This window comes from Ambystoma mexicanum, chromosome 8 (genome assembly GCF_040938575.1).
Source record: "Ambystoma mexicanum isolate Mex_15411 chromosome 8, UKY_AmexF1_1, whole genome shotgun sequence".
Lineage (NCBI taxonomy): Eukaryota > Metazoa > Chordata > Amphibia > Caudata > Ambystomatidae > Ambystoma > Ambystoma mexicanum.
In genome coordinates this window covers 522,320,179-522,337,891 of record NC_090929.1, presented here as the reverse complement: position 1 = coordinate 522,337,891, position 17,713 = coordinate 522,320,179, and the positions used below count along the sequence as shown (strand labels likewise).

At 53.7% G+C, this 17,713-nt stretch overlaps 1 protein-coding gene across 1 annotated transcript in view; it reads right to left on the bottom strand.

Annotated features, from left to right (window-relative positions):
* Positions 1-457: 457 nt before the first annotated feature.
* PRXL2B (peroxiredoxin like 2B) overlaps positions 458-17,713 on the bottom strand; it is a 102,140-nt gene continuing 84,884 nt past the window's right edge. The window contains exon 7 of the mRNA XM_069610214.1: positions 458-793. Coding sequence (XP_069466315.1) covers positions 767-793 — 27 coding nt within the window. The 3' untranslated portion in view covers positions 458-766. The remainder of the gene's footprint in view (positions 794-17,713) is intronic.

The following is a 17,713-nucleotide window of genomic DNA, read 5'->3' as shown; positions in this document are numbered from 1 at the left end:
CCTGAGATCTCCTTCTAGGTGGACAGCGGAAGGCAGCCGCTACCTGATCCTGTCATTGGGGGTGGTAATATGAGGGAGGATCAAATGGGAGGAGGTGGCTGTAGGGGAGATGTGGTGACCCCACCAGGAGAGGCGCAGTATTACTCTCTTCTATGTGAAGAAGACCCTATCAATCCTAAATTCCTGAAGGCATGTTGTCGTTATACAAAGCCCTCCAGTTGTAGAACCCTAAAACCCCTTCTTGCTAGACATCGTAGGCATAATACCACTCATACCTTTATATGCACATAACACCCACATAACAGGCCTCGGCAAGCCAGCTGTTCAGAGCTAGCAAGCTGCTCATGGCTTGATGTACTCAACTGTAAATTTACACGCCGAGTAGTTATCTTTGCCTTGAAAGATGACACAATCTGCAATGAAACAGTGAAACCAAAAAGGAGGAAACTACATGGTATTAGTTATAAACATTGATTTATATAAATATATGCAAAAACCTTTAATTTTAGTAGTGTTATTCTGAAGATTACATAGCTTGTGCTTGGATTTCAAAGTTCTTCATAAACACCACCTTGCTACAATATGCCTGCTAAACCTTCACACAACCAGGAGAAGCAAACACATGGAAAATCTGCTTTTTCGAGCATGGCGGTCCATGCATCAACTCCAGCACACTCTCGAAGGACAGGAACCATTCTGCGGCGATCCAGGTTTGTTTCGTCGTGCACAGAGGAGAGTTCTCAATGTTCTTCCTGATCCTGTTTGGTTATCTGGTGCACACATCATCGGTACACTGCAGAATAAAACAGGGTGTTCAGTGAAAACATATTCATTTGTAATTCCTTCATAATTCAGCCTTGACACGTAATATGGAATGATTTGCAATGCAGAAAGTGTCTATGTGGTGGAAACTAATCTACAACAGATCAATGAGTGTCCTAGGTGAAGCAAGGCGTATGATTGCTCTTAGGAGTTTACATTCTCAGACTGCAGTGGAGTCGGCTGCAGCAGGGTACAGGGGGGGGGGATTGGGGGGTCCAAACAGACAAACAAATAAACGTCTGAGTTGCCTAAAATAACAGCACTAATCAGTCTGGTGGTCAGCTTGATGGCATTGTCATTTTCAGGGTATCAGTTTTGATTCCTACTGCCAACATCAATGATTCTTATGCAATCATACCCCAAGCAGGACAAGAGGGTTTCTTCCTGTAACCAAATTAAAAAATCTCCATAACACTGCAGGGTCGGAGGTTCACAGTTGCTAATGTCACAAACATGTTTACAGAGACAAAACATCAGACTACAAGAAACCTCCCCATAGTCATCCAGCATGACCGGCCACTACCCTTAGCAAATGCCACATTGCTATTGGATGCAGAGTCACTCTACAACCTGCCCATGAGCCAAAGGCATTGTAAGTTGGAGAAGTTTTAAAGGTGGAGTGGAAGTAAAGGAGGAGGTTCGCGGGAGATTAAAGGAGGATGGACGTAGAACAAAAGAGATTGGTGCATGAAGACTAAATTAAGAGATTACAGAGAGACTAAAGGCGGAGGTTGGAAAGAGTTTAGGGGTTTGAGGGGAGCATGAATGAGAACAGGGAAAGGCTAGAAGGAGATTAATCAAGGATCAGGAAGGAATGGAGTAAGCAAGGTAACATTCAAAAGAAGGTGTGAAGAAGTATTAGACAAGTTATCTCGGGGGAAAAAAGACAGAGGAGGGGTTTGTAGGAACAAGATTGTATCAGAACATCAAGGAGGGAGAATGAGTTGAGAAGAAGGTGGGAGGAGAACTGGCTGTGCATCAGATTAGCACCCCCTTAACAAAAACATATGTAGAACTGTTGAGGAGAAAGTCTGACGTGGGGACTTGCGAAATACTACTGACCGCATCCAGACAGCGTTCAATCAGCAAAGACAGCATCTTGAAGCCTAGTTTGATACCGTTAAACCTCCAAGAACGGAGAAAGGTATTGGTGCAAGGCTGCAGCCCCTTTTGTCCACTTTTGGGACTCTAGAGACTGACGAGCCACCAATTTGAACGGTTATATGTGATTTTACCACCCACAATTACAGAGTGGTACATTTCAACGCGGGCAAAACACTTTTTTTTTTAGTCGTGGGGTGGAGGGGAGCCCAAACCACTGATTTTCTACCCTTCTAATGCCATCCCAGCCCCATTCCGACCCGTTTTAACCCCTTACCCTCCACTTCCCTTTATATTTTTAATTAATCTTTTCAGTGTTTTCGGTGTTATTGTCTGCTTTGTTATGTACCACTCTGTAATGTTTGCAATAAAATGACTGGATACCATTTGAACCCAGTTGCACATAAAATTGTTGGTGACTTATTCCCTTTCACCCCAGTTACATTACTCAGAGTGGTGCATCATTTACACTCTGCATATTCTGTGGTATTTCCACAGGGGTGGGTTTTTTTGTTGGTGTTTTTAATAGTCAGTTACATTGCATATTGTGTGTTTAATGAAAGTATGTATATATGTATAAAACATTGACCTGACTTTTTTTATTTTGGGCAGTTGTACTATTGCTGTTTGGGTTGCTACTGTCATCACATTCACACCCCTCTTAAGGAGTATAGCCAGCCCTCAGCCCACGTTACTAGAAAAAGAAAGGGGGTATATCCCTGGACTGTGCCTATTTCACCTTCATGATTGAACTCACTCTTGGCTTGTAGAAGAGCGAGGTTTGTCTTCAGAACAGCTAATGCTGTAATGATTTGTTTGGAGACAAAACTTCACACCCCACGATCAACATCACCCCGTGTTCATCCAGCAAGGCTTTCAGACGCAGTACTTCAGATACAGTGCAAAGCCTGCCTGTAAGCCAAAGTCAATCCACAATAGCAGACGGACCTCTAAAAGGTTTCAGTCTGCCCAACTGTATCACACAGTGTGCAAACATGCATAAAACCCAAGTCTTTGAAACAATAATGCACCAACCAATCACCACAAAACTCTCATAACTATAGTCAGGTGAAATTACTCACACCTAGGACGGCCCCAAGGTGGAGCTAAGTGCAAAAACACCACCAGTGATTGGGAGGTGCCATAGGTGGGAGATGGTGGCAAGTAAGAAGTGGACACCAAGAGCAGACAGGGGATGCCAGAGTGAGACTAGTAGGGACTGTAGGGTGGTATCAAGATGCTCCATGTAGCGCAAGAAGTGGATGTGATTAACTGACATTGTCAAGTGAAGAAAGGAAGAGGGAGTGTGTAGAGGAAAGGACCTATAACTGACAGGTGTATTAGACTGGTTACTATGGTGATCCGTTTGAACAATCAAGGTTCCGTAGTGAGAGGACCCCGAAGGACTGCACAACCGAATAGAATGGTGAGCGGGGAGAGTGCGCGCATTGGTGAGGAGACAAGCTCAGGGATGAGAAGCTCACCTTACACCAGGTCTTTTTTTGGTTGCGTGCAGGTACAATCCATGTGGTTTTTGAGCACGTCAGCATGCGGAGCGGTCTATCGCTGTAAGCAGGCTGTTCCCTATTCTTCGCAGAAGACCGGGACTCGCAGCCATTGCAACTGGTAAGTGCCGTGTGTGCTTGTTGTGGTTCTCGCTACAGTAGAGTTTGTGTTAAAAGTCGTAAGTAAGAGCCAAACTTAGGGCAGTGTCTCATGGAATGATAATGACAAAAGTTGCAAACTGGGATGTGTATGTTAGTATGAAGACAATATGCAAAGTAGCAATGCATTAGCATAGGTAATAAGCCAGAATGGGAATCTGGGAGCACGAAGGGAACATGGACAAGAATGTCTACACAGAAACTGAATTTAAAGGGTATCGGCTGCTCGCAGCATTACGATACACATGTCTGCGAAGACTAAAAAGAGGTACTAAGGAAACACAGGAATTCGGCAGATTTAGAGTACGAGAACAAGAAGGTTGTTTTTACATTTGTAAAAGCCATAGAACTGAAAGGGCATTGGTGGCCCTGTTACAAGAAGAAGAAAGTCTGGGCGCGCCAGTTGCCTGTGGTTTCTTTCACCTAATACTCCATATATTTCTCCATGTTGAGGCACTGGCCTTTGTTGAAGAACTCCGGACTAAGGAATGAGTTCATGTTGGAAACAAATGCCCAGCGGTAACCATGGGTACGGAGCTGAGCAGGTGGCTACCAAGAATGAGCCTTAAGCATGAAGGCCACAGCAAAGTAAATTAAGCCTAAACCATCTGGGCGCAGACAGAAGGTGAGTTAGTGCAAAATACAATCTAAATAACGCAAATTAAAATTTTAGGGAATTTACCTCCCTTGCCTAATTGACTGTGCCTGAAAAACAGCATTCTAAATTGATGCAAGTTGATAGTGAGTAACTTATACCTTCTAATGTGCCATATGAAAACAGAGCAAGGAATAAACACTTTATTTGTGTAATAGGAATTGATGGATATTGTTGTAGTGTTCCCCTGAGGAATTTCACAAAATGTTATTATTAAGTATGAAAGGAATGAAACATGTTGGGTGAGAGAGTAGAAGTGGAAGGAAGTTGGATGGATGTGAAGTGATTACATTGACACAATGTGACACAATGTGAAATGTTGATTGGACATTGTTTTATTTATATAAAAAAAATATCTTTATGTGCACTTTTGTTCGGAATATCCATTTTACCAAGTACGAAATGTGTCTTACTGGACAATGTGGTGAGCCATCGAATAGGCAGATGGAGAGAGGCCGAAGTCTAAAAGACCTAGCTGCTGAAGGTCTTACTGCTCAAGATGGAAAGAATAATAAGCCTGCATGGTCATCTGCCATCCTCATAAGGGGCTGGTTTGAAAGGGCCTAAATTTTTCTATAACTAGAAGGTGCCAATGGGCAGGCCCATGACGAGTCCTTCCACCACCTCCACCCCCCTACGACCCTGTCCCTTTTTTGACCCTGAGGAGAACTGTCCAACAACTCGAGGCAACTGTCAACATTCACAGGACCAAGAGCTGGATAAATGAAAAACAAAATTGAATGAAGGGCACGTCAAGAGAAACTCAATTAAGAAAAGAATCATCTTACCCTTTTTGTTAGACTTTGTTGAGAATATATTTCCCACACTGGCACCCAGACTCCAGAGGAAGGAAAGGGGCGATAGAGAGAAAAACCAGGGAAGGTATTAGGATGACGCTGGCATGAATTCTATTGTTGTTACCAAAATTCCATCCTGATAATTTTGCTTTTGTATCAATTTATTTTATCCACCTTCAAATGAACCTCATTTAAATTGCGACTATACTTACACGCCGATTCATGGAATAATTAGCGCGGCGCAAGTGGCCAAAAACGTGCGATTCGCAGTGGAATAGCGAAAATCGCAGTGCAAGTGCGAAAATCGCACGAAAAGCAGCGCACAGCGATTCATGGAAGGCTGTGCGCGAGAAAACCATTGGATGTGCACTAAAAAAGTGCGTGGCGCACGTTGGCGCACAGGCCATCTAACGGCGTGTGCCAGGTCACAGCGAAAATCGCACAGGCCACAGCGAAAATCGCACATAGCGCAGCGCACACAACAAAAGTAGGCGGAACATGAGGCGTAGCACTCGGAATGGGGAACAACTTGCCAAAATGTGGGCGTCACGGGGGAAGTACAGGGTGCAAGTGCGCGGAACGCCCACACGCTCGCCTACAACCTGTATTCATGTAATCGAATAGGGCAAAAAAGCGCACGGTCAAACCAGAGCACAGGCACAAACACGACCGCCACAAGAAAGCAGGCGGTAGCATCTCTGCGCCTGTAATAAATGTGCGCCAAAAGGTGCGCCAACAAATAGCACCTATATACAGCCATGATGAATGTCCTATACTGTGGCCCTCCAGGACAAATGACGTGCAAAGGGGTACCCACAAACACGGACACCCACTGACTGAAAAATAACGTGTGCGTGTATTCCGGGGTGCGCGGGAAGTCTCACACGCGATTTGGCAGGGTACGTGGATTTCAGGGGTGCGCGGGAAGTTCCACACGCGATTTGGCCGGGTATGTGCGCAACAATTTCCACACGCGATTTGTCTGGGTACGTGGATCTCAGGGGTGCGCGGGAAGTTCCACACGCGATTTGGCTGGGTACGTGCGCGGGAATTTCCACACGCGATTTGTCTAGGTACGTGGATCTCAGGGGTGCGCGGGAAGTCTCACACGCGATTTGGCAGGGTACGTGGATTTCAGGGGTGCGCGGGAAGTACCACACGCGATTTGGCAGGGTACGTGCGCGGGAATTTCCACACGCGACTTGGCTGGGTACGTGGATCTCAGGGGTGCGTGGGAAGTCCCACACGCGATTTGGCAGGGTACGTGCGCGTGAATTTCCACACGCGATTTGGCTGGCTACGTGTATGACAGGGGTACGCGGGAAATTCTATACGCGATTTGGCTGTGTGCTCCCAGGTATTCCCTGTACACCCTCCACGGCCCCTGCAGGCAGCAGACACCACAGGGGACTACCCTGCACACCTGCTCATGTCACCCAGCACCCCCACCCCCCAGCAGTGCAGGGGCAGCACCACCAGGGCCCCACTCATGTCCAACTCATGTCTCCCACCACCCCCACCCCCCAGCAGTGCAGGGGCACCCTCCACCAGGCCCCCACTCATGTCTCCCACCACCCCCACCCCCCAGCATCCAGTGGCACCCTCCACCAGGCCCCCACTCATGTCCCCCTGCACCCCCACCCCCCAGCAGTGCAGGGGCACCCTCCACCAAGCCCCCACCCAGGTCTCCCACCACCCCCACCCCCAGCATCCAGGGGCACCCTCCACCAGGCCCCCACTCATGGTCCCCATCACCCCCATCCCCCAGCAGTGCAGGGGCAGCACCACCAGGCCCCCACTCATGTCTCCCCCACCCCCCAGCAGTGCAGGGGCACCCTCCACCAGGCCCACACTCATGTCCCCTTGCACCCCCAGCATCCAGGGGCACCCTCCACCAGGCCCCCACTCATGGCCCCTATCACCCCCACCCCCCAGCAGTGCAGGGGCAGCACCACCAGGCCCCCACTCATGTCCAACTCATGTCTCCCACCACCCCCACCCCCCCAGCAGTGCAGGGACACCCTCCACCAGGCCCCCACTCATGTACCCCTGCACCCCCACCCCCCAGCATCCAGGGGCACCCTCCACCAGGCCCCCACTCATGTCCCCCTGCACCCCCACCCCCCAGCAGTGCAGGGGCAGCACCACCAGGGCCCCACTCATGTCCAACTCATGTCTCCCACCATCCCCACCCCCCAGCAGTGCAGGGGCACCCTCCACCAGGCCCCCACTCATGTCTCCCAACACCCCCACCCCCAGAATCCAGGGGCACCCTCCACCAGGCCCCCACTCATGGCCCCTATCACCCCCAGCCCCCAGCAGTGCAGGGGCAGCACCACCAGGCCCCCACTCATGTCCAACTCATGTCTCCCACCACCCCCACCAGTGCAGGGGCACCCTCCACCAGGCCCCCACTCATGTCTCCCACCACCCCCACCCCCCATCATCCAGGGGCACCCTCCACCAGGCCCCCACTCATGTCTCCCACCACCCCCACCCCCCAGCATCCAGGGGCACCCTCCACCAGGCCCCCACTCATGTCCCCCTGCACCCCCACCCCCCAGCAGTGCAGGGGCACCCTCCACCAGGCCCCACTCATGTCTCCCACCACCCCCCAGCATCCAGGGGCACCCTCCACCAGGCCCCCACTCATGGCCCCTATCACCCCCACCCCCCAGCAGTGCAGGGGCAGCACCACCAGGCCCCCACTCATGTCCAGCTCATGTCTCCCACCACCCCCACCCCCAGCAGTGCAGGGGCACCCTCCACCAGGCCCCCACTCATGTCCAACTCATGCCTCCCACCACCCCCACCCCCCAGCAGTGCAGGGGCACCTTCCACCAGGCCCCCACTCATGTCCCCCTGCACCCCCAGCATCCAGGGGCACCCTCCACCAGGCCCCCACTCATGTCCCCCTGCACCCCCCCACCCCCCAGCAGTGCAGGGGCACCCTCCACCAGGCCCCCACTCATGTCCCCCTGCACCCCCACCCCCCAGCAGTGCAGGGGCACCCTCCACCAGGCCCCCACTCATGTCTCCCACCACCCCCACCCCCCAGCAGTGCAGGGGCACCCTCCACCAGGCCCCCAATCATGTCTCCCACCACCCCCACCCCCCAGCATCCAGGGGCACCCTCCACCAGGCCCCCAATCATGTCTCCCACCACCCCCACCCCCCAGCAGTGCAGGGGCAGCACCACCAGGCCCCCACTCATGTCCAACTCATGTCTCCCACCACCCCCACCCCCCAGCAGTGCAGGGGCACCCTCCACCAGGCCCCCACTCATGTCCCCCTGCACCCCCACCCCCCAGCAGTGCAGGGGCACCCTCCACCAGGCCCCCACGCATGTCCCCCTGCACCCCCACCCCCCAGCAGTGCAGGGGCAGCACCACCAGGGCCCCACTCATGTCCAACTCATGTCTCCCACCACCCCCACCCCCCAGCAGTGCAGGGGCACCCTCCACCAGGCCCCACTCATGTCTCCCACCACCCCCCAGCATCCAGGGGCACCCTCCACCAGGCCCCCACTCATGGCCCCTATCACCCCCACCCCCCAGCAGTGCAGGGGCTGCACCAACAGGCCCCCACTCATGTCCAGCTCATGTCTCCCACCACCCCCACCCCCAGCAGTGCAGGGGCACCCTCCACCAGGCCCCCACTCATGTCCCCCTGCACCCCCCCACCCCCCAGCAGTGCAGGGGCACCCTCCACCAGGCCCCCACTCATGTCTCCCACCACCCCCACCGCCCAGCAGTGCAGGGGCACCCTCCACCAGGCCCCCAATCATGTCTCCCACCACCCCCACCCCCCCAGCATCCAGCGGCACCCTCCACCAGGCCCCCACTCATGGCCCCTATCACCCCCACCCCCCGGCAGTGCAGGGGCAGCACCATCAGGCCCCCACTCATGTCCAACTCATGTCTCCCATCACCCCCACCCACCAGCAGTGCAGGGGCACCCTCCACCAGGCCCCCACTCATGTCCCCCTGCACCCCCACCCCCCAGCATCCAGGGGCACCCTCCACCAGGCCCCACTCATGGCCCCTATCACCCCCACCCCCCAGTAGTGCAGGGGCAGCACCACCAGGCCCCCACTCATGTCCAACTCATGTCTCCCACCACCCCCACCCCCCGGCAGTGCAGGGGCACCCTCCACCAGGCCCCCACTCATGTCTCCCACCACCCCCACCCCCCAGCAGTGCACCCAGGTCCTCACAATCCCCAATCATGTGCGTTATGGTCAGCCTCCACAGCCAAAAGGCCCTACACCAAGTAACCCATTCACCCACATGGAAATGGAAATTACATGTTACACCCCCAATGCCCATGTCCGTCACACACAATGGTTGCAATTGAATGGGAAAACACCCAACATGACATGCATGAAACCAATGAGATGATACCACACAGTGAAGTATGAAAACAAAATTTTGTATTAAAAAAAATTGAATGTAAATGAAATGAAACAAACTACAATGGCAATGAAAAAAAGATAAGCTGCATGTCCGTCCAAAAAAATCAAAAATACAAATCCAAATCCAAAAAAATGTCCAAAGTCACATTAAAAATAAAATCAATCGGAGAGAGAAAAATAAATGCAAAGACCATTGCTCCATGGTGAATAAATAAAAAAAATAAATAATCAAACAATCCAATGAAGAACTATGTACAAAACATCCAAGGGTCCATGAGCACTGAACAAAGGAAACCTACAAAAAACCCTAACTAAAATGCAACTATATACAAAAAGTGGAGCAGTGTCCGTCGACTCCAAATCATAAGAAGAAACAAAGGAAACCTAAAACTAAATAACTATATACAAAGGCGGCGGGCAAGTCCAGCGGCTCACTCCGTGGTGTTCCGGGCCAGGGCATCATCAAACTCCTCATCTATGTCCCGGAGGCGGTCCTGTTCCATGGCCCCGAGGGTCCGCAGGGACGACGCCATCTGCTCCTCCAACCCCCTGCGGATTGCCTCGAGGCACTCGGCCCGGCTCAGGGCCCTCCGCATGGAGTTCTCCGGCCGGACCATCGTGAGCCGCGCCTCTTCCGCCCGCTGCCGCTCCGCACCTATCTGCTGGCCCAACCGCAGCCACACGGAAGACACTTCCTGTCCTGGGTCCTCCTGCCCTCCGGCCGATGCCTGCCCCTCCGATGTTGATGGCCCCGAGCCATGATGCCTCCCACGTTCACTCTGCTGCTGCCTCCGAAGCAACTGCCTCTGCCAGCACAACGGCATCCAGGCTGATGGAATCCACTGACGCCGTCGTGCACGTGCCCTGCCTGATGATGCCGGCACATCCTCCATCTGCTGGGGTACAGTTGCTGTGGTGTCCACCCCTGCTGGACCTCTGACTCCCGACTGTGGCATGGATGGGATCCCCACCGAGCTGGCTGCATTGGTCAGGGCAGGTCCACAGGGGGCCCTGGTGGCATCTGGGCCGGAAGACGGCAAGGAGAACGACCGGCGTATAGCCTCCACAGAGGAGGAGAGGGCCGCCAGATTGGCCGACACATGCAGGAAACCCCCGAACATGGAAGATCCCAATTGGGCCACGTCGGCACGGTGCTCTTCGTGATGACGTGCGTGCTCCTCCGGGGAAGCACGCACGTCATCACGAATTGCACCCGCGCGCATCGCGACCCCAATCAGGACCTTCTCCATACGGCCACGGGTCCCCTCGTCCGCAGGTGGAGGGGAGTCAGGTGACATGGACATCCCCTCTACCTGCGGACGGGCCTGGGACGGGGCATCCCTGCTGGTGCATGGTGGTGCACTCACAGGGTCAGGGGCAGCGACATGCACAGGCCCCTCCACGGTGACCTGTGCTGCCTCCTGCCCCTGCCCCTGGACTGCACCACTTGCACCAGCAGGGATGCCCCCACCAGGCCCCATGTGTGCCTCAGTGGCGGCCTCCTCCTCCTCCTCTGTGGAAAACACCAACCTGGATGGCTCCTCACCGTCTTCCGCCGTAGCAGGCCCCTGTGGGGGCTCACCCACCCCTTCCGCTGCAGCCGTGGGGGCATCCCCGCCGCCTTGCTCCACAGCGCCGTCTCGGCCCTCTTCTTCACTAGCCGCTGCGTAGAGGGAGACATAGAACACAAGCATCAGGGTACTGTTCAATGGTCCCCTAGACAGGAAGCAATAGCAGATGAGTACCACTGTCAAAGTGCACTTCCATCATGTCCCTCCACAACACATGGGTCATTCCAGGCAAAACACACACAGTAACAGGCATGGTGCATGCCATGGACATTTCCATACATGTCCAATGGACTCTTGAAACATACAATGATATGGAACTCACATGCATCATGGGTCATGCCTATCACATGCACACACTACACCTCAGTCACATCCATCTGGCCTCATACACCCCGAACACAGCGGATACAAGGATAACTAGGCTGCATCAGTGAATCTGTGCATTGTCACACACATGTGTCATGCATCCATGGCATTCACAAGTCACAGACACGCAGGTCAGGCACACAGACATGGCTACCATATATGTACCTGGCATCAGCACCCATCCCTCACCCCCACCCATGTCCAGGAACAGAGACTGGCATGCTCTCATGTGTAAAATCTGCATAGGGCTCCCCATGTCGCATTTAAACACATGCAACAACCATGTGGTTCACACATTACTGGTCGCACATGCATTACCATGATGTCCCTGCACACATACATGCATACATGGCCTATATCACACATACAGGCAAGTATCAGACAACCAGCACACCGCAACATGCCCTGTCTCACACAGCAATGCTTGGCCACTTACCGCTCAACTCCAGACGGGTCTCCCTCTCAAGGATCTGGGCGTGGAGCGCTGGGCGTACGCGTTCCAGGACCCTCATCTGGATGGAACTCATGCGGCCTCGGCCCCCCTCCACGAGGCGCAGGGCCTTCACAAGGGTCCTGGACCTCAAGTCCTCCCAGCGCTTCTTGATCTTCTGGACGTCGCGGGTTGCCACCCCCTCCGCGTTGATGGCAACCACACAGTCGGCCCAGATCCTCTCCCGTCCTTCCTTGCTGGCGCGGGACGATCCAAAGAGGGCCTTATACTGCCCCAGGACATGCTCCACCAGTACACCAACTTCGGTGGCAGTGAAGCTGGTGCCCCTCTGCCCCGGGGTTGCCACTGGTGCCAGATGTGGAAGTGCCCAACATGGCAACCCCAGAGGCAGGAGTGGGTGGGCAACTGGGTTCTGGGGCTGGGCTGTGGAGCGATGTTATCCCAGTCGGGAGTCTTCAGTTCCAGCAGGGGTGGACACAGCAACAGGACCCCTGCAGATGGCTGATGTGCAGGCACCAAATGGCAGGGCACGGTGGCAGCAGGCAGGCAGCAGCAGCAGATGGCACGTGGGAGGCTGCTCGGGGCACTGGGGGGCAGTAATTCGGCCTTCTGGGCAGGAGCGTGGTCTTCCATGTGTTTTCGCGTGGCCAGCTTGATACGGAGTGATTTGGCACGTGAAAATCCTGCACCTCAGCGTGAAATTCGAGGAAAGGCCCAACATGGCAACCCCAGAGGCAGGAGTGGGTGGGCAACTGGGTTCTGGGGCTGGGCTGTGGAGCGATGTTATCCCAGTCGGGAGTCTTCAGTTCCAGCAGGGGTGGACACAGCAACAGGACCCCTGCAGATGGCTGATGTGCAGGCACCAAATGGCAGGGCACGGTGGCAGCAGGCAGGCAGCAGCAGCAGATGGCACGTGGGAGGCTGCTCGGGGCACTGGGGGGCAGTAATTCGGCCTTCTGGGCAGGAGCGTGGTCTTCCGTGTGTTTTCGCGTGGCCAGCTTGATACGGAGTGATTTGGCACGTGAAAATCCTGCACCTCAGCGTGAAATTCGAGGAAAGGCCCTTAGCGCGTAAGCGCGTCAGCACGCATACGCGATTCTATTGGACCAAAGGCCCTCAGCGCGTAAGCGCGTCTGTGACGTGACCTGCACGGGTGTTTCCCTCATCCGTGATGATGGAGCACACGTGGAAAGACTGCTCGTCAGAGTGTCATCGCGTGTAATTGGACAAAAGTGCGCGTACACGCGATTGGCCTATGTACATGTATTTCAGGGGTGCGCGGGCACTTACACACGCGAGTACATCAGCGCACGTGTATTCCGGGGTGCGCGGGAATTTCCACACGCTATTGGCCTGGGTACTGGATTTCAGGGGTGCGCGGGAAGTTTCACACGCTCGCCTACAACACGCGCAAAGAAACACGTACGCCAGTAGGAAGCAGGCATAGGTCGACCCGCGACGCATAAATTTGCGCGCAAAAAAACAAGCTCAGACGCCAGGATGAATATACCGTTCCTAGCAGCAGTGGCCGTGGGCTACCAAAAGAGGAGGAGGAGGATAGTCAGGGCCAGAATATTCACACCCAGAACCAGCCTTTTCGGGATGCCTGATGACCAGGTGTATGGGAGGTACAGGTTTCCACCACACATAATACTGGACCTGGTGAGTGAGCGGGAGGATGACCTCACATCACCCACCCTGTGCTCCCAAGCACGCATCCCCCTGGAGAAGGTCCTCAATGTACTGCACTTCTTAGCCACTGGATCATTTCAGCGGACAAGTGCCATAGTGGGTGGGGTGTCACAGGCCACGCAGTCACGCTGCCTACACCAGGTCTTGAACATCATCACTGCACGCCCATCAGTCCACAGGTACATATACCTGCCCAGAACACATGCAGAAAGGCATGCTGCCGCCCTGGATTTTTACGGTGTGGCACGATTCCCCAAAGTGCTAGGTGCCATCGACTGCACCCATGTGGCTCTACGTCCCCCCAGGGCATCTGAGCACATCTATAGGCACCGCAAGCACTGGCATTCCATCAACGTGCAGGTAGTATGTAATGTAAAGGGAATCATCACCTCAGTATATGCCAACTATCCCGGGTCCACCCACGACAGCTTCATTTATCGAATGTCCACCCTAAGCCGGGACCTAGAAGCTGGGCGGCATGGCGATACATGGCTGCTTGGTGAGTATGAATGCCACTGCACATGCATGCATGTCAGATACTGAGCAAGGTCACAACCCCACCAATGATACCAATCACCACCTCCACAGGGGACAGTGCCTACCCTCTCAGCCCCCACATGACGACGCCAATTCGGAACCCCACCAAGCCACCCGAGGTAAGATATAACACAGCCCACATTGCAACCCGGGGCATAGTGGAGCACACATTCGGAGTGCTTAAGTCACGCTTTCGCTCCCTTGACCGTTCTGGCGGGCAGCTGTTATACGCTCCCCCAGTAGTGTGCAGGATCATAGTGGCAGCATGTGTCCTGCACAACGTTGCAACACGCCGGGGCCTGCATGTGGACATGGTGGTGCTCCCACATCCCCAACCACATGCACGCCCCCTGCGCATGGGAGGGGAAAGGGCATGGGGGGAGGCAGCCCGTACACAGCTAGTGGCTAATTACTTCACATAGAAATCACACCCCTGTGGAGTGCACACTGCCCTGGCACATACCATCTGACAATCAATGATGACTCAACCTGACACTGATCCTGAATGTCTGGAGAATCAACCATCAAAACCATATCAGCCTGAGATTGTTCACCTGGAAGTGTTACAATGTGTGCATCCCTACCTACACAGACACCACCAATGCAGTTTCGTGAAAAAACATATTCATGCTAAAATGCTAAAATGAATACCCACTTGCAAAATGCAACATGAGGACAGTGCCATGTCACCCAACCCATCCCCAGGACCGCCACACGACACACCGTGCCATGTCATGCTATGTGCAGGTAAACAAAGTAATCCCCACAACATGACACAAGTGTCACAATGTACAGTGTCTCTAGTTGAAACTCGTGACACCTGAAATGCTCACAGTAATGCAGGACCAACAACACACTTGAGCAGGTATTTAGCAAAAACACTTATCATCTACTGACCCTCAAAACTACCATTAACATAACATTACGAATGTAAGGAATTAGTAGTCTCACCACCTGGAAATGCCTGCACTCCCACCACTTCCAACTGTATGGTGTTGCCGCCATGTAGAGTTGTAGGTGCACTGCTGCCAACATGGACCCCATCTCCAAAGTAGAGGGCCTTGTGTAGACATGAGGAAAGGACCTGCAAATTAGGAGGTAGACACGGATGATGAGTTACACATCAATGCAACATGCAGTGTACAACACAACAGCAATATGCACTAGGAATGTATACACAGTATTGACTAGACTGCCCACACATGTAGTGGGGGTCCAATGTCACCATGTACGTCAATGTCACTTGGGCACACCCTTTGCAAGCCCATGGAAACGGGAAGCAGGAGGGGTGTGTGAGACATAAACCCAAGCATCTGAACCAAATACATGACAAGCCTGCATGTGCCCAGCCACAATGCAGCGTATGCCCACAGGAGCCACACAAGGCAACACATTGTCCCAAAAAAAAAAAAAAATATTTAAAAAAAAAAAATCAAAAATGGCCATTAATGGGCCCGGGGGGGGTTGGGGAGGCCACCCAGGAGGTCCGTGGACAGGGTGCACACACAAACCCACCTGTGTGGATCTTGCGAAAAAAAAAACACCTCCATGGGCTCATGGCCCACACGGCTACCCTATTGTGGGAGTATCACTGCTGTCGCTATTATCACCCTGTGCAGCTGCATCCGGAGGTGGTTGCACTATGGGAGGCAGCCCACGCAAGGCCCTAGTCTGTTCCTCCATGGCTGCAAGCATGCGGGTGTGGTAGGTCTCGTTCTGGAGGATGAGTGTGCGGAGGTCCCCATGCAACAACTCACGGGATACCCGGACCTCCGCCCTAGTTGCCTGCATCTCAGCTGAGAGCGTACGGGCGAGACGCTCCAGCTGCTGTTCTGTCCTTCGGTTTGTTGAAGCCTCTAGCTAAACAAGAGTCGTCCTGAGGTGAAGGAGTTCCAGCCTCAGGGCTTCCCTGTGGCCCTGGGACTCTATGGAGATGGCTTCCTGCAGAGTCGCCAGTGCCGCCCGCCTGTCCCTGTTGGACGCCAACATGTCCTCCCTGTGTGACTGGCAGATGGAGTCGGTTGCCTGCTGTAGTTGCTCCATCAGCCTTTCGGGGGGGGGACAATGGAAATGGCCACCCTATCCATGGCCTGAGCCATCATCTCTGATGATGCTGCCTGTTGGGTTGCCGTACCGTAAATGTATTGCTCCCATGCGGTATTGCCAGGTGGCGTACGGCCACCACGTCGGCGGGCACCACACCTGTCTGGGGCAAGGCGAACTGCACCTTGCTGTGCCGGCACTGCCTGAGGCTGCAGGACTGCATTCCTCCTCTGATCTGTTGGCCCAGGAACAGGATCATATGTCGCGGAGTGTGACCCTGCATCCGTAACCACCAAAGGCGTAGCTGGCAACACGGACATCCCCATTGAGGGTTCTGACCCTAGTGCAGGTGGGTGGGACAGAACAGAATCCCTCCCAGGAACACTCACCTGCGATGGCACGTAGGTCTCATCATCTGAATCAACACCTGAGTACAGCTCGGGGGAGGTGCAGCCAGAGACACCCCTTGAGAGCACGACCTGCAGCAGTTGTGGGTTCTCACCCACCACCACACCACATCCCTCACTGGTGGTCGGTCGGCCCTCGGACCCCTCCTGGGTCTGCACCATCTCCACAACCCCAGCAGTATCAGGTGCGTCTTCCCCTGCAAAGACATAAAAGCAAACAAATGGAAACAGGCATTAGCACCATGGCACACAATGAGGGCTGAGAAGCAACAGAACCAGTACTTGATTGACACATGTCCCACATGACTAAAAGCCTCCCATGCATGCACCCTCACTGCGTATGAAGGGGAGTCAAATGGCACACATTGATGACACCAAGATGGAAGATGAACACATTTGCTGCATGCTGCCTAGCAGTGGCATCACACATTGGCCTGTGATTGCCAGGTGAAATACACATGCCATCACACAGATGGCATGTACCATTGCTATTGAGTGAAGATGGAGAGGAGGGCAGCACTTATTCATTCAGTCCAGTTCCCTCATGTAATAGCTTTTCTAATTCAAACAGGTCTGATTTTTCACCTGGAGCTGCCAGTCCAAAATGGTCCGATTGCACAGGGACATGTCTAAACAAATGATATCCAGGTAACAAAGTCACTCCACTTTACCATAGCCATGTCAGACATGTGACTAGAGGACTGAGAAATGCCTAGTAAAAGTGGTGGAATGCAAACAATCTGCCTGAATGAACAGAGAAAAATAAGCAACAATGTTGTGGCAAGGTGACACTTCAAGGGCAACTGGCGTGCTGTTAGGCTATATGTCTACTGTTGGCAGAAGGGATACTGCTATGGCCAAATGCTGCGCAGAATGTATTGCATGAAGCACATGGGTGACCCAAACGACTCAGGCGTACACACCCTCACCTGGCACACAAACAGAAGCCCTCACACACACACCATGCACATGGATGACACACACATGCATGTGCACTCACCAGACAATGCCTCATAATCAGGCAGATCTCCCACGCCTTGGATCTGTTCCTCCGTGACATAGGTCCCAGTGACTGACTAATGTGGAGTGAGTTCCATGTCTTCTACTGGAGACCCACCTCCAGTCACTAGAGTTGCGGCATGACTTGAGGCCAGCTTATTCTTTGCCCTGCGCTTTAGGTCATTCCAGCGCTT